This window comes from Mus pahari, chromosome 5 (genome assembly GCF_900095145.1).
Source record: "Mus pahari chromosome 5, PAHARI_EIJ_v1.1, whole genome shotgun sequence".
Classification (NCBI taxonomy): Eukaryota; Metazoa; Chordata; class Mammalia; order Rodentia; family Muridae; genus Mus; species Mus pahari.
The window spans coordinates 128,897,336-128,913,011 of record NC_034594.1 but is presented as its reverse complement, the minus strand read 5'-3'; the positions used below and the strand labels follow the sequence as shown (position 1 = coordinate 128,913,011).

General features: G+C 38.4%; 1 protein-coding gene across 5 annotated transcripts in view; it reads left to right on the top strand.

Moving 5' to 3' along the window:
• Cep350 (centrosomal protein 350) overlaps positions 1-15,676 on the top strand; it is a 132,764-nt gene that overhangs the window by 46,174 nt on the left and 70,914 nt on the right. For all 5 annotated transcript variants that reach the window (XM_029538209.1, XM_029538206.1, XM_029538207.1 and 2 more), the window contains 7 exons: positions 700-1,352; positions 2,850-2,971; positions 5,628-6,688; positions 8,291-8,432; positions 10,122-10,294; positions 12,212-12,398; positions 15,382-15,584. In XM_029538209.1, the coding sequence (XP_029394069.1) occupies positions 700-1,352; positions 2,850-2,971; positions 5,628-6,688; positions 8,291-8,432; positions 10,122-10,294; positions 12,212-12,398; positions 15,382-15,584 (2,541 nt within the window). The remainder of the gene's footprint in view (positions 1-699; positions 1,353-2,849; positions 2,972-5,627; positions 6,689-8,290; positions 8,433-10,121; positions 10,295-12,211; positions 12,399-15,381; positions 15,585-15,676) is intronic.

Here is a 15,676-nt window from a genome sequence, read left to right as displayed (position 1 = left end):
TGTGTGTGTGTGTGTGTGTGTGTGTGTGTGTGTTTTGAGAGAGAGTTTCTCTGTGTAGCCCATAGACCAGGCTGCCATGAACTCAGAAATCCACCTGCCTCTGCCTCCCAAGTGCTGGGATTAAAGGCCTGTGCCACCACTGCCTGGCCCCTAAAGATTTCTAAGGAGATTTCCCAGTTAGATTTTGTGTTAGCTTGAAGGCAGAGTTTTACAGAGCCCAGGCTGGCTCAAACTTACTGTGTAGCCAAGGAAATTTATGAACTTCTGATCCTTCTGTCTCTGCCTCCCGAGATTTGTGATTACATTTGCCTAGCACCATACCTGGATCTCTCCTCCTCCTCTTCCTCCTCTTCTTCCTCCTCCTCCTCTTCTTCAAAATTTTTTTTCAAAAAAATTTTTGAAGTGGAAAAAATATGCATGTATAAGATAAATGGTAACATTACTCATATTCCTATCAATTATAATATTTGGGTTTTTTTTTGCAGAAATACTAAAAGATGTATTATAAAAAGAGTATAGTTTATATGAAGCTCTTCCTGATATAAAAGGGAATTTACCCTTACAACATTCTTTGGACTGTTATAGGATATTTGAATTCTTGTTTAAAATAAAGAAAAATGACTTAATTTTCTTATTCGTGCAGTAAATCTTAGGAATGAATCTGGAGTTTTAATATAACTGATAATCTGTGCATTGCAGGGGGCCATATTGGAAGAGCAGAATCGGACCCCAAGTTGGATGTTTCACATAAACAGCTTCCACGAAGCTCAGAACGTTCAAGAAGTAGTAGAGCTTGGTCTGAAACTAATATAGTGAAACCAGCTCTGTCCCTTCCAGACAGTAAGCAGGAGGAAAACGCTGCCTTAAACAAGGATTTCTTGCCAGTTGAAATTCGTGGGATTCTTGATGACTTACAGCTAGATTCTTCAGCTCAAGCTGTGAGGCAAGAGGCTGGAGAGGGACAGAATCAGAAGTTATCGGCCCCTGAACAAGCACCTCGGAGTCACAGCCCTGTGAAAAGAAAGCCAGACAAAATAACAGCGAACGAGGATCCACCTGTGATTTCCAAGAAGCGCCACTATGACACAGATGAGGTACGACAGTACATTGTTAGACAGCAGGAGGAGAGGAGGAGGAGGCAGCACGAAGAGAAGAAGGCTCAGAAGGAGGCTACGGAGCAGAAGAACAAACGATTACAGGAGCTCTACCGGAGACAGAGAGAAGCCTTCTCTAAAGCAAAAACTGTGCCTCCTTCTGACCCATTGGTCTCTAAACGGCTTCAGGAAACTTACTCCAAATTGCTACTAGAAAAGACTTTGCTTGAAGAACCAGCCCGTCAGCATGTTACACAGGTACTAGTAGTTATGGGAACACACAGTGGGGTAATTTATGGTGAGGACAAGCTTGTCTCCTGTCCAGAATGATTGAGAAATGATCCTACCTAGCACTTAGGCATGCTCAGATCGTTCAAACAACAACCAAGGCCTTCATAAAATGTATTGCATGCAAGGAGAAATGAGGGGATGCAGAAAGTTAAAGCTGAAGAGCTTACAATATTGGTTACCGCTGACCTCTTCTGTCCTGTTGTATTTCTACTTTGTTTTCATTGTACTAGTACACCACCAAATTACGGTAATGAAGTATTTAATTTTGGGTTTAATAATGAAGTGAGGCCATACTTTTGTGCTAATGTTTTTAAGACTGATAATTGAGTGTGTCTCAGGTATTACAACTGTTTTAAAAGCTTTACTTTCAGGCTTAAACATCAGTAAGTACAGTCTCAGAAAGGTTATTTATATTCTTTTGACTTGTAAGATGGAAAAACCTGAGGTTTATAAAGGATACTTTTTTATCTTAATCATGTTGCTAATATTAATGTCCTTATTTTTTGTCTGTTGCTGTGATAAAATACACTGACAGAAGCAGTGTAAGGGAGGAAGTATTTTTTCTGGCTTTTACTTTAAGGGAATAGTTTATCATAGAGGGGAAATCAAGGTGGCAGGAGCTTGAAGCAGCTGGCCACATCACCTTCATAACCAGAAAGCAAACACTAATGGACACATACTAAGCCGACTTCCTTTTTTTTTAAATTATTATTATTATTTTCTTTATTTACATTTCAAATGCTATGCCGAAAGTTCCCTATACCTCCCCCCCTCCGCCCCTGCTCCCCTACCCACCCACTCCCACTACTTGGCCCAGGCCTTTGTGCTGGGTCATATAAAGTTTACAAGACCAACGGTCCTCTCTTCCCAGTGATGGCCGATTAGGCCATCTTTTGCTACATATGCAGCTAGAGACACAAGCTCAGGGGGTACTGGTTAGTTCATATTGTTGTTCCACCTACAGGGTTGCAGCCCCCTTCAGCTCCTTGGGTACTTTCTCTAGCTCCTCCATTGGGGACCCTGCTAAGCCGACTTTCTTGATTTAAGTTGTCCAGGGTTCTACCCAGGGAATGGTGCCACTCACAGTGGACAAGTCTTCCCACCTCATTTAACACAGTCAAGATGCCTAGAGAACCATGTCCCAGATGATTCTAAATTCTGTTAGCAGCTATTACCAACGATTGCAATGTTCTTGTTAGATTTTAGATAAGATTTTGCTGTTAATTGTAGTGGTTATTTTTATTTGGTTTTCTGTCATGCTAGAATCAAACCCACACCTGATATAAGTAAACACTCATGTAACGGTTATTTTAAAGGCAAACAATATAAAGTGGTTTTATTTGAGGGAGAAAATGCCTCTTTTTTGACCTTTTTAAGTTAAAGGGACTTGATAAGTTTCTTATGTGCTACTTGAAGACATTGTTGTGATCAGAATCAGATAACTTTGATGCTCTTTTCTCTTAGGCCAGACCTGGGTATCAACCATCTGGAGAATCTGATAAAGAAAACAAAATACAGGAACGTCCCCCAAGTGCGTCTTCCAGTAGTGACCTATCCCTGTCAGAACCTCCACAACCTCTTACACGGTAAAAAAATAAAAAGAGAATGAAAGATGACCAAGGTTCTTTCTTTTAATGAATGAGAAGACATTTCACATTTGGTGAATATCTTCAGCTAATACCTGAACAAGGTGTCCAGGTATATTCACTGTGCCCCATGTTGGTTTTTCCTGTCCTTTAATCCAGAGTCATTGTCAATTCCTTATGCAGGTGGAGTCACAGCCCTAACCTAACTTTCTACCACACTCTTGCTCCCTCTGAGTCTAACATAAAGTTTTTGGATGGGTAAGTCACAGTGAAAGATATAAACGGCTCTAAATTACACTTTGTAATGATAACCATTGGGAGAAGAAAAAAGATTTGAAACTCTTTGAGAATGTACACATATAAGTCAAATCTCTTTCCAATTTGAAGTTAATACACACGGTCCTTTTTTACCCCAAAGGACAATAACACTGATAACATTTATGTTGTTTTCTACATTTATTTATTTTATGTTTATGAATGTTTTGCCTGCTGTATGTACATACACCATGTATATGCCTTAAACCCACAGAGGTCAGAAGAAAGTAAAGCATCCTTGGAACTGGAATTATCGATGGTTGTGAGTCACTGTGTGGGTACTGGAATCAAACCCGAGTCCTCTACAAGAGCAAGAAGTGCTCTTTTTTTCCTTTTTAAAGATTTTTAATTTCAATTATACATGTATGTGTATGGATATGTGCCTGCCAGTGCAGGTGTCTGCAGAGATGTTAGTCTCCTATAAGCTGCCTGATATGGATACTGAGAATTGAACCTGGGTCCTCTGGAAAAGCTGCAAGTACTTTTATCCTCAGAGCCATCTCTAGCCCCCAGTGGTTTTTATGACATTTATTGTTTCTTAGTTTCTAGGTCTGGAGCTGATTGAATCCTTTTAGAAAAAAACATTGTTTGGGAGTTCCTTTGGTTTTCTTTGCTTTGTAGTACTAGCATGAAGCCCAGTGCCTTGTGCCTTTTAGAAAGTGATTTACCACAGAGGCACATCAATAGACCTAAGCGCTGTTGCTGTTATGGTTCCACAGACTTTAATTAAACTTTCTCAGAGTCAAAACATTACTTTTGGAAGTGGGTTTGAATGTAGGTGAGTGACTTTAAAAGCCAGTACTTTCAACCAGTTTATGCATTTACTGCTGATAAGAGAAATGTTTGATTTATTTAATGTCCTAAATATATTTTAAATATAAATCATATTTTTTTAGTTATAATTTTAAATCTTTGTTATGCTCATTTTCTTATGAATACTTTTGTTTACATGCAACTGTCCATGTAACCATTGTCAGGCCCACTGTGCTGGTGCCCTGCTGTTTTGTCTTCCCCTGCGTTCTGATTCTGAATGTTAGGAAGCAAACCAAGCACACGTTTGTTAGGACTTTGCATTGGTTCCTCTACTTCTTTTCTTCCATTTTTTTTCCCCTTTTTAAAATTTTAGATTTTTTTTTTTTTTTTTTTAGTTCATACCTCTACATTTTAGCCAGGAGGTGGTGGCACACTCCTTTAATCCCAGCACTCAGGAGATAGAAGCAAGTGGATCTTTGAGTTCAAGACCAGCCTGGTCTATAGAACAAGTTAAAAAAAACAATCACCAAAACCAACAAAAAACCAACCAAACAAAAAAACCAAACAGCAACAAGAAGCAAACCTGTACATTTTAATGAAGTACTATGTATTGTGTGTGTGGAATACATGTAACAGGACACACATGTTGTGTATTCAGTTCTTTCCATCTTTATTTGAGTTCTCCAGGCTTGAACATCAGATGCCTTTTCCTGCTGAGCCATTAGGTGGCCTCCAATATTTAGCAATCTTAGGGTTCCTATTGCTGCGCAGAGACTCATGGCAACCCTCATAAAGGAAAGTGTTTAACTGGAGCTGGCTTACAGGTTCAGAGGTTCAGTCCATCATCGCCATGGAGTAAAGCATGGCCGCACACAGACAGACATGGTGCTGGAGAGGGAACTGAGAGGTCTACATCGTGATTGGCGGGCAGCAGGAAGAGAGAGTGGCACTGGACCTGGCTTTAGCATCTGAGACCTCAAGCTTAACCCCAGTGGCACACTTCTCTGACAAGGCCACACCTCCTAATAGTGCCACTCCCTAGGAGCCTATGGGGGCTATTTTCATTCATTTAATTACGCAATCCTAAGTGTTTCTCTTTTAAGTAATATTATTTTTAAAGGGTCGAATAGAGGTATTGTTCTAAGGAAACTTATCTGTAGAGTTTTAAATGGCCGTTTGAAAAAATAAGGCCTCTTATTTAAAGAAAGTTTGCAAAACAGTACAAATGGTGAAATACCATTTTTGTGCAAATACCACCACAAAACCACAACTTATACATAGATAAATGTTAGCAAGGATATAATTGTAAACAAACTACCAAAAATAACAATGGTTTTTTTAATTGTTTTTCTCTGAGTAATCGCTCATTCTCAGCCCTTTTGCTGATAATAATGTGTGTATATTACTCTTATAATCCGAGAACTCCTTTACCCCCTTTTAAGTGATGGTTTGGACTGGGGATATAGGTCTATGATATAATACTTGTCTGACATGGGCAAAGCTCTGGAATCAATTACTAACACTGCAACAAAAGAAAAATCATAGTGTGGATTACTGTATTAACTAACACCGTGCTTTCTGTTATCAGAAGAGACTTGATAGAGCCTACATGGATGCAACCTGACAGATTGAGCCCTCGAGTTCATAGTTCTCAAGCCCAGCCCCTTGTTGGAACAACTGAAAATTTACTCTCCCATCTTTTGCATCTTGAGCATGTAGGAATTTTGCACAAGGACTATGAATCTGTTTTACCAGCCAAGAAGAGTCATAATACGGCTTCAGGACCGTTAACTTTCACACCTCAACCGTATCTGACCTCACAAGCTCCTCATCCAGATGCCTTGTTGAAACCTAGTACCAGCCAATATAAGACTAAACTGGATCGCATTGAAGCCCTGAAAGCAACAGCGGCTTCTCTGTCCAGTAGGATTGAGAGTGAAGCTAAGAAACTAGCTGGGGCCAGCATTAACTATGGGTCAGTGTGGAACACTGAGTGTGATGTGAAGCTAGCGCCTCAAGAGAATGGACCTTGGACTAAAGCTATCAGTCCACCTGTGAAAGAGGACATTGAAGATGCTTTCTCTGCCCGGATTCAGAAGATGCTGGGAACCTGTGTATCTCATGCAACTTTTGATGATGAGCTTCCTGGTGTAGGCAGCCTTAGTGAATATAAAAAACTTCCTGAGGTGATCAGACCCCAGAGTGCCATATCAAGCTTGCGAATGAAATCCCCTAGTCCTAAGCCAGCAGGGCTGCTGGCACAGTTGTGCAGGAGGCAGACAGATTCTTCCAGCTCTGACATACAAGCCTGTTCTCAAGAAAGAGCCAAAAGGTCTCTTTGTTCCAGCATTGACTCAGTCAGTGAAGGGCCTCTTCTTAGTGAAGGGAGTCTCTCTGAGGAAGAAGGACGCCGGGATGCACGGCCCCTTTTGAAGGTAGCGGAAATCTTAAAGGAAAAAGAATTCTGTGCTGGGGAGAGAAACTCTTACGAACCCATCAAAGAGTTTCAGAAAGAAGCTGAGAAATTCTCGCCACTTTTTGGGCACGTAGGTGGTACTCAAAGCAAAGGACCATGGGAAGAACTGGCAAAGGGAAGTCCACACAGCGTCATTAATATTTTTACCAAGTCCTATCAGTTATATGGAAAAGGTGAGAAAAAGCCTATACTATATTTAGGCAATTATTTCATAATTTTCTTTTTATTATTGTTTTTTTTCTTTTTTAAATCCAGGATGTCTCATACTACTGCAATCTTGTAACCCAGCTTTCCTTTTCTAGGGTGAAGGTCATTCCTCCAGGTATATCGCTTTCTATTTTCTCTTTATTATAGGTGAATTCTACTAAACGTATGATAATATAACTTTAGAATTCCTAGGTTGTAGATTTTCACTTTATAAATGGAGCAAATTATTTGACAAATGAGTTGGTTTCACCTGTTCTTATGTTCAACTGGGTATTACATTTCATTTTCTTAAAATTTACATGTAGGCACTTAAAGATATTCTGATAATTGTGTGTTATTGTTCTCTTTTGTTTAGTTACTTTATTTATATCAGTGGTTGACATAAACTAGAGTCCTTTGAGAAGAGGGGACCTCTCTTGAGGATTTACCTAGTGCACACTGGAGTGTGGGCGTGCCTGTGGGGCATCGTCTTGTTTTACTGGTTGAAATGAAAGCCTACTGTAGGTGGTACGACCCCTATGTGGGTAGGCCTAGGCTGTATTAAAACAAGTTAAAACTAGCTGAACTTGAGCCTGTGAGCTGTGAGACCAGCAGGAAGAGGCTTTCCTCCGTGGTCCCTGTCTCTGCTTCTTGAGCTCGTCCCTCATTATTCTCAGTTGTGCATTGGGACCTGAAAGTATAAGGTAAAGGAAATGCTTTCCTCACCAAGCTGTTTTTGGCTCTGATATTTATCACAGCAACAGAAAGCAAACAAGGACAGTTGTCACTTTAGGTTGCTTTTGATTTTAATGCACTTTCAGTTTCTTTTGTTGAAAGCAAAGTGCTTAAATCACTGTTTTATTATTTTAATATTATCTTATTCATGTGTATGAGTGGTTTGCCTATACATTTATTTGTCTTATGTGTGCCTGGTGCTAGCAGAGGCCAGAAGAGGGTGTTGAGTCCTCTTGGCCTGGAGTTAAAGAGATTGTGAATGCCCTGTGAGGGCATTCCTCTGGAAGAGGGCCACAGGTCTTAACTGCTGATCCATCACTCCATCTTGACATTCTGGTTTTTTAATAAGAAAATTGGTTTCATTATTAAATTCTTGTATTAATCTTCATTACAATTTTATACCTATATTTAAATATTTGGAGATGAAATGTATGTGTTTGGTATTTGCTTCAAAATAATCTGTAGGATCACAGTAGAAGAGAGGAATAGGTTGTTTAATTGAAAATAGGTTGTTTTTTTGATTGGTTGTTGTTGAAACTAGTAATGGATACATTATTTATTTTCATATTTTTCCTAAAAAGAAGTGAAGACAGCCAGACATAGTGGTGCACGCCTTTAATCTCAGCACTTGGGAGGCAGAGGCAGGAGAATTACAGAGTTTGAGGCTAGCCTGGTCTACAAAGCAAGTTCCAGGATAGCCAGGGCTGCATAGAGAAACCTTGTCTTGAAAAAAAACTATAAAAGCAAATGAAAGAATACCTTGTTTATGTTAATAACATGATGTTATAGAATGCTTTACTTATAGTTTAAATTTTATTTTGTATTTAGCCATACCTCAATTATTTTTTTAATAGGGTTTGAAGACAGGGGAACATTGGTATCGCGGCCTTTGAATGCCACCACAACCCCACTCAGCAGCGTTTCCTATGAAGATGATTTTGTCTCCTCTCCAGGAAGTGGGACACTGACAGAAAGGAAATCAACTCTTGAATCCCAGTAAGAATTTGATAGCAAATATGTATGCAGATAAGAGTTCTGGTCAGGATATAAGCCACATCTTAATTGTTGATACATATAAAGGCTGTATAACGGGTCAGTCATGGGCTCTGGATCCAGACTGCCTGAGTTGACTTGATAGTTCAGTTGAGTTCATTGTTTGGTGAAAATTGTCATACCTGCTTACTTCACATTGCTGTTACAAATGAACATTCAGTGAATGTTCTCTGTTTTTTTGAGATATGGTCTCATGTAGCCAAGGATGACCTTAAACTCTTGATCCTCCTGCCTCCAATTCTCAAGTGTTCTGGGATTGCCTGCGTGTGCTGCCACACCTGGTGAGTGGAACATAGAATATTTAAAACAGGACTTGGAACATAAGAAAGAGAATACAGACTATAAGTCAGTCTGAGTTCCCAACAGAGGATAGCACTGGGAAATGGTCGTCAACCTATAAGAAATATAAAAAATTGTTTTTTGTGGTAGATTGCGGAAAATCAGGTACACATTTAACTTTATGATCCTAATAATACTATTTTTTAACCAAGAAAACATCTTGATTTTGATATACAGTAAACTTCTAAGCTTTGAAAAAATTGATTATAACAACTGATGATTATATTGGGCCCTTAATATTCAAGACACTGAAAGGACGAACTTTGCCTATATAATTCACTTTTGTAGTAGCCTGATTTGGGAAGGGTTATTCTTAGAATACCAGTTTTAGACAGGAACTTGAAGAACAGAAGTTAAATTATACAAAATCACAAAACAAATTTGAGTTTCCTAGAGTTTCTCCCCTAAATTTTATTATCATGTAAATTTATCATTCTCCATAGTCAGTATTTTTTATAACCCTATGAAATTATTAAGTAATCTTATAGACATTAGTTCTGCTAATTTTCTACTAGCTGGGAATAGTATGAATATTCATAAAAGTATAGTAGGAAAACTATAGTTTAAATTTTGAGCCTAAAGAAAAGATTAGATTTTTAAATTAAGGTCTTTTTAACTATTTAATTAATGTCATCAACCAATATGATTTAATACATTTTACTATTAGGTGAAAGTAGAATATATTAAAATTATTCTTCTGTATAAGATTATCAGAGGAAAAATAATTATGCTGTGTAAAAGTATAAGCTTGAGTAGAAATTGAGGCCACAATTTCCCATCGTCAACATTGTATTTTTTCTCATACATGTCTGAAACATTTGGCTTTTTCCTTTTTTTTTTTTTTTTTTTTTTTTTTTTAATGCTAGGGCTTGTGTAGCCAAGGTTACCCTTGAAGGTCTGACTCTCCTGTTTTCACCTCCTCAGTTTATGGTGTTCTATAGACCAAACGTAGGGCTCATGCTTGCCATGCAGAGCCTGCCAACCGAGCTCCTTCTCCAGGCCTGAGACGTTTTATTTGGTTTCACTCCAGTAAACAACTCATCTGAGTAATAAACTGAGCCGTAGAGAACCTATTAGAATGGCCACATTTGCAGTAGTTGTGGACACTACTACCACTAGTTAGTTCGAGTCCTTTCGTTGTAAGTTTGTTTGTTTTGTTGTTTTTACTCAAGAGTAAGCTTTGCTCTGCCGTCTGATCTAGGTGCTCAGAGCGCCTTTGAAACAGAATTTGTGATTTTCTTTTAAGTTTTTCTTTTGCCTTTTTGTTAACTCGTATTACTTTGTCCTTGGCAGAGTTGACGGTAGCAGCTTGGGCATTCAGGAGGAGCACCTGAGCAGACAGTTTGTCTGTGACCTTGCCTCTGTGGATGCTACCTCCCAGCACTCCTCGGGAGCTCGTTCTGCCGGGTCCACGCGGTCTTCCTCAGCTTCTAAAGGGAAGAAGGGGAAGAAGGACAAGATGGACTGTGAGTGGAGTCCCACCTGATGGCTTCTCTCTTCTACATAGTTGTGTGCTAGTGACCTAAAGTTATAGCTTGGTTCTTCAGTTAGGAGATGAGTTTATGATAATGTAATTAGCTTTCACATGTGTGAAATATCTTTAATATCTTTTGCTATATAACATCAAACTTTTTAGTTTATAAATCTTTCAACACAGATAAAATACATAATTAAAAATTTAAGAATTACAGATACTCATTCAAGAACTATATATAAATCAGGGCCAGCAAACTATGGAGATGGCTTAGTAGGGAAAAGCAATGGCTGCTCAATCCTGACAGCCTGAGCTTGATCCCTGGAACCCATACAAACGTGAATGGAGAGGACACATAGTCATCCTTTGACTTCTCTGTATGAGCAGTGGCACTCTTCTAAGTGTGCAGTTGGCTCTCCCACACACAAATAAATAAAATTAAAAATTTAAAAAGAAGTATAAGTCATCCATAATCCATTTGTTTAGAGGCAGCTGCTATCATTGTTTTTGATGACTTTTTCAAATATATACATGAAGCTATATCTTTATTTTAAAAAGAAATACGAATGATACTGCTCTGCAACTGCTTTAAAAAGCCCAACTTGGATACTTTATCATGTACATTTCTAAGCATCATCAAACATAGTCCTCAAGTGTCCTTCCCTGTAAAGCAGACTGGAGTTCATATGGTGATCTAAAGAGCATGAGCGTTTAGTGGAAGTGATGTGTGCTCCATGGTACTTAGCATGGTAGTTGGACTTTTTGGCACTCAGTGATCGATATACCTGATGATGTATATAGTTCTACTCTGTTAAAAGAAATCACTGCATGAGCATGTGTGTATGTCTGGAAGTCAGTGTCCAGCTGTGGTGGGTTTAGTTTTTCCTCCACCTGGAGACAGACTGTGTGCACAAGAAGCTCCCTGGCCCATGAGCTTCTGAGATTCTTTTCTTCCATCTCACTGTTTAAGAGCTGGGATTGCAGGTACGTGCTACTATGCTTGGTCTTATGTGGGGTTAGGGGAGCCCAACTTTCTTGGTTGGACAGCAAGCACTTTACCCACTAAGCAACCTCTCTAGTCCCATATTTATTCTATAGACCTATATGTAGGGAGATACAGAGACCATGCAAAAGCTTCTTATGCTCGCATAATGGTTTCAGGCTTGGGAGTGATTTTTTCATATATATTCCAAATTGAAAAAATAAACTGTGCTTATTGACTTGAAAAATATGAGGTAGAATAGGAAAGAAACTAACTGATCAGTATAAGAAATTATATTTAAAAAATTGATTGGCTGTAATTTCTAATGTAAAGATGATAGTGCTAACATTTTACAATTTTATTTTGGTAAAATAATGCACATATAGCTGGATGTGGTGAGGCACCCCTTTAATCTTAACACTGGGGAAGCAGATACAGTCTGATCTCTGTGAGCTCGAGGCCAGACTAGTCTATATGGTGAGTTACAGGGCAGCCAGGTCTATAAAGTCAAGGTCTTGTCTCAGAAAAATCAAAATAATAATAATAATGCCAGCATGGGCTTGATATATCATCTTATTTAAATCATTTTCATGTTTAGTGATATTCAGTCCACATTTGTATCATTGCGACCGTCACCACTACCATCTCCACTCTTCCCTCCACAGCTACTGACAGCCCCTGGTTCCATAAGTTTGACTAGTCTCTACTTCACATAAGTAGAATAATGGACTCTGGAATTACAGACATGTGCCATAATGCCCATTTTCTTAAATGGAGGCAGAAAAATGAACTGCTTTATTTTAGATATGAAAAATAAGTTTTAAATATAAATTAATTTAAAATACTCTGATATGTAATTTATTTTACTGAAAAATTTTTTTAGTAAGTCTAATGTTGGAAATTTGCTTACAAAAATTTCCTTTCCAGGGTTGGATTCACTCACTGGAAGTTCTCAGAACCCACTCATTGATGAGGAAAAAGTACAGTCAGACTCAGAACGTGGTTCCCATCAGGGCAGGAAGCTTGGGACTGGCAGCAAACTTGCTGTTGGAGACTCTGAGCAGACTCTGGATGCTGAGAGCACGCTGGAAGAACTGTCTGGGCACTCTGTGAGGTAAAGCTCTGGATTCTTCATGCTGCTATTTGTATATAATGGAAGTTAAATACATTCTTCTGTAAATTTGGTGAGTTTCAGCGTGGCAGTCCACTGGCATGTCTGAGCTGGGATAGGTTGTTTACTTTCTGAAGGACACTGCAACTTAGTTCACAGCTGTATACTTTGTTTTGGCGTGTGGGCATTCCTCATTGCAATTGTTGAAACATCTCTAGTAATTATTTGCCTCAAGCACAAGTCCTTTTTCTCTCCTGACGTCATTGTCACACCGTTCTTGGCTCAATCTTTTGTATAAGCATTTGCCTTTCTTGGGTTTCATGAGGTGAGCTACCCCACAGAGAAATGCTTAATAACCCAGTCCTGCTGGAGAGTTTCCATCAGAGCACTGCAGTGTATTTCATGTCTACAAACCGTGTTCTCAACTCTACTCTTCCATTCAAAACACAGCTACCCACTGTCCTTTTCATCCATCTCACTGTTGACATGATTTCTTCTACACTGATCATGAAATTTGTATACCTTTATTTTTCATTCTTTTAAAAAAGTTTTAAAGACGTGTGTGTGCGTGTGTGTGTGTGTGTGTGTGTTTGTGTGTGAGAGAGAGAGAGTGTGTGTGTGTGTGTGTGTGAGAGAGAGAGAGGGGGAGAGAGAGAGGAAGGGGAGGGGGAATTGGTGTTTTACTTTCCATGTGAGGAGGTGAAAGGACAATTTCAGGAGGAGTCAGTTCTCTCTTTCCTCCCGTCTCTCTTGTTTGAGCCATGCTGGTTCCGTTCTAACATTGACCATCAAGCTGTTGTCCCTTGACCTTCTAGTGGTTTTGCAGCCATTGCTGTTGATATCACTACAGGAGTACCACGGGGAGTCACAATGGATAAAGTAATTTGAACCTTGTTAAGGAGGAATATAATTTTTTTAAAAAACGTTTTAAATGTACTTGAGAACACTGAGAACTTAACTTTTTTGAAATGGTGGTCTAAGTGAATCTTCTCTGCAAAGCAAACATAAAATTCACCTTGTAAAACTATACAGTGAGCTATAGAGTCCTTTACTTTGTTTGATGTGGTAGAATTCAAAATGAGGATTCATTTTAGGAACTATAAATCAAATTGACTATAGTCTCTTATGCTTTCCATGTCTCAGTTATGCTCAACTGTCCTTATAAAATATTAGGTAGAAAATGGTAGAAATAAATGACTTTCTTCTTTAAAGTACTGTTGTTCTGAGTAACTACGTAGGATTCAGGCCCATCTTCCATGCAACTCAGCTCTTGAGCAGTATTTGAGTTTAATTAAACCTTGTTTGTTTAATAATGGATTCCAATTGAAGGGTAGTAATGGTGCTGATGTGTATATGCTAAAAAAAAAAAAAAAAAAAAAAAAACCACTTTATAAAGTGCTTCTTTCCTTTAAGGGAAAAGTTAAAAAAAAAAAAAAATGGAAAAGATTGTATGCTGAAATTATGTAGCAAAGAACTACTGTGAGAAATGCTGTATTCCTGAAATTATGGGGATGGTAAAAAACAAAACAAAAAACAATAGTTTTACTATAGTGCCTCAAACTGTAACATTCACAGCAACACCAGGTAGCACATAGCAAGTTAAGATGAAAAAGTTAGGCTGGAGAGATGGCTCAGTGCATAAGAGCACTCAGGGCTCTTCCAGAGGACCTGGGTGTGGTTCTTAGCACCCATATTGTTACTCTCAACTCCCTGTAACTCCAGTCAGGGAATCCAGCGCCCTGTTTTGGTCACCATAGGCTCCTGCACCAGGTCCTACAGAACCATACACTCAGGTACACACACACACAACACACACACATACATACACACACACACATATACACATATATGTACAGGAAAGGCATTTAACATGTATATGTGTAAATAGTGTGGTTTCAGGGATCTATTGGAGGTACTAAGAACATATCCCCACTGTGTGTGGAGGGGACTACTGTTACACTCTCTAAGTCATCTGATTGAGATCTTGTTAAGCCAGTAAATACTTTCTCAACACTATTTTTATTCAGATATTCAAGGTAGGCCCAATTTTTGCCTTTGAAATCTATCACATTTTTTTCAGAAGCTAAAAGAAAACCTATTTTAGCATATTAAAAATGTCCTAATTGCACCAGGTGTGGTGGCCCATACCTTTGATCTCAGTGCTCAGGAGACAGAGGCAGGTGGATCTCTGTGAGTTCCAAGTCACCCTGGTCTACAAATTGAGTTACAGGACAGCCAACGTTATACTCGAAAAAACCAAAAAGCAATAACAAAAAAAGTATTAACTGTGCTAAATACTTTGTAGACAATCTCTTAATTTATTCATCAAATAGAGATCCAATATAAGTAAATATGAATGAGATGTATCTTGTGGTGTGTTAAATGTCTTAAGAGTTGTTACAATCAGTTATATGAAGTTACTTAAGAAAAACTCAGACAGTGTTATAGTATTAAAAAATTCAGTATGCATAGGTAAACATATATTAAGCATTTGGAGATAACAATATGAAAATAACTTTTTACTATGACCTTTGGTTTAACAGAAAAAAATAAAGAATCATGGCTTTAAAGAAATTTAAACAAAAAATGATATTTTATTTGAGATACATGTTTTAATATTTGTTTCTAAAGTTTTTACATAGTTATATTTTTTATTAGTATATAGTGGCTGTCTTAGGTTTTGCTTCATAATGAAATGAATGAATTGTGGTGTCTGTGACTTGTGCAGTACTAGTTTAGTCAATAAGCTACTTCACTATTTCATTTAGGGGCTGTTTACCTAGCTTGTTCAGTACTGTGTATCTAGCAACTAGAGAAGTATTCATGCAATCCAGTCAAGCAGTGACTGTTGAGTGGATGATTGCCTCCATCATAGCTAGTACTGGTAAAGTTAATTCATGTTGGTAAAGAAAAAATGTTTGTTATTTTACTGTTTAATCTGCTTCTTGGAATAGTTTCTCTAATGTCTTTTTGCAAAAACTTCTAGTGGCTCTTCAGACAAGGGAAGATCTCAGAAGACTCCAACTTCTCCCTTATCTCCAAGTTCACAGAAATTGTTACAGTTTGACCTTCCTGGGACTTCTTTAGAAATGTCTAAGTCCTCAGTCATAGTACCTCCAACTACAACTGGATTTAAGCCCACTACAGCTTCTACTGATGTGAATAAAACAGAGATGGCTTCAACACCAGGTAAGTAGATTCATGCAGGCAAAAATTTGAAAGTAAAGGGTCTGATATAGCTCTGCTAGTAGAATGCAGGCCTAGCCTGGGCTTACCGGACA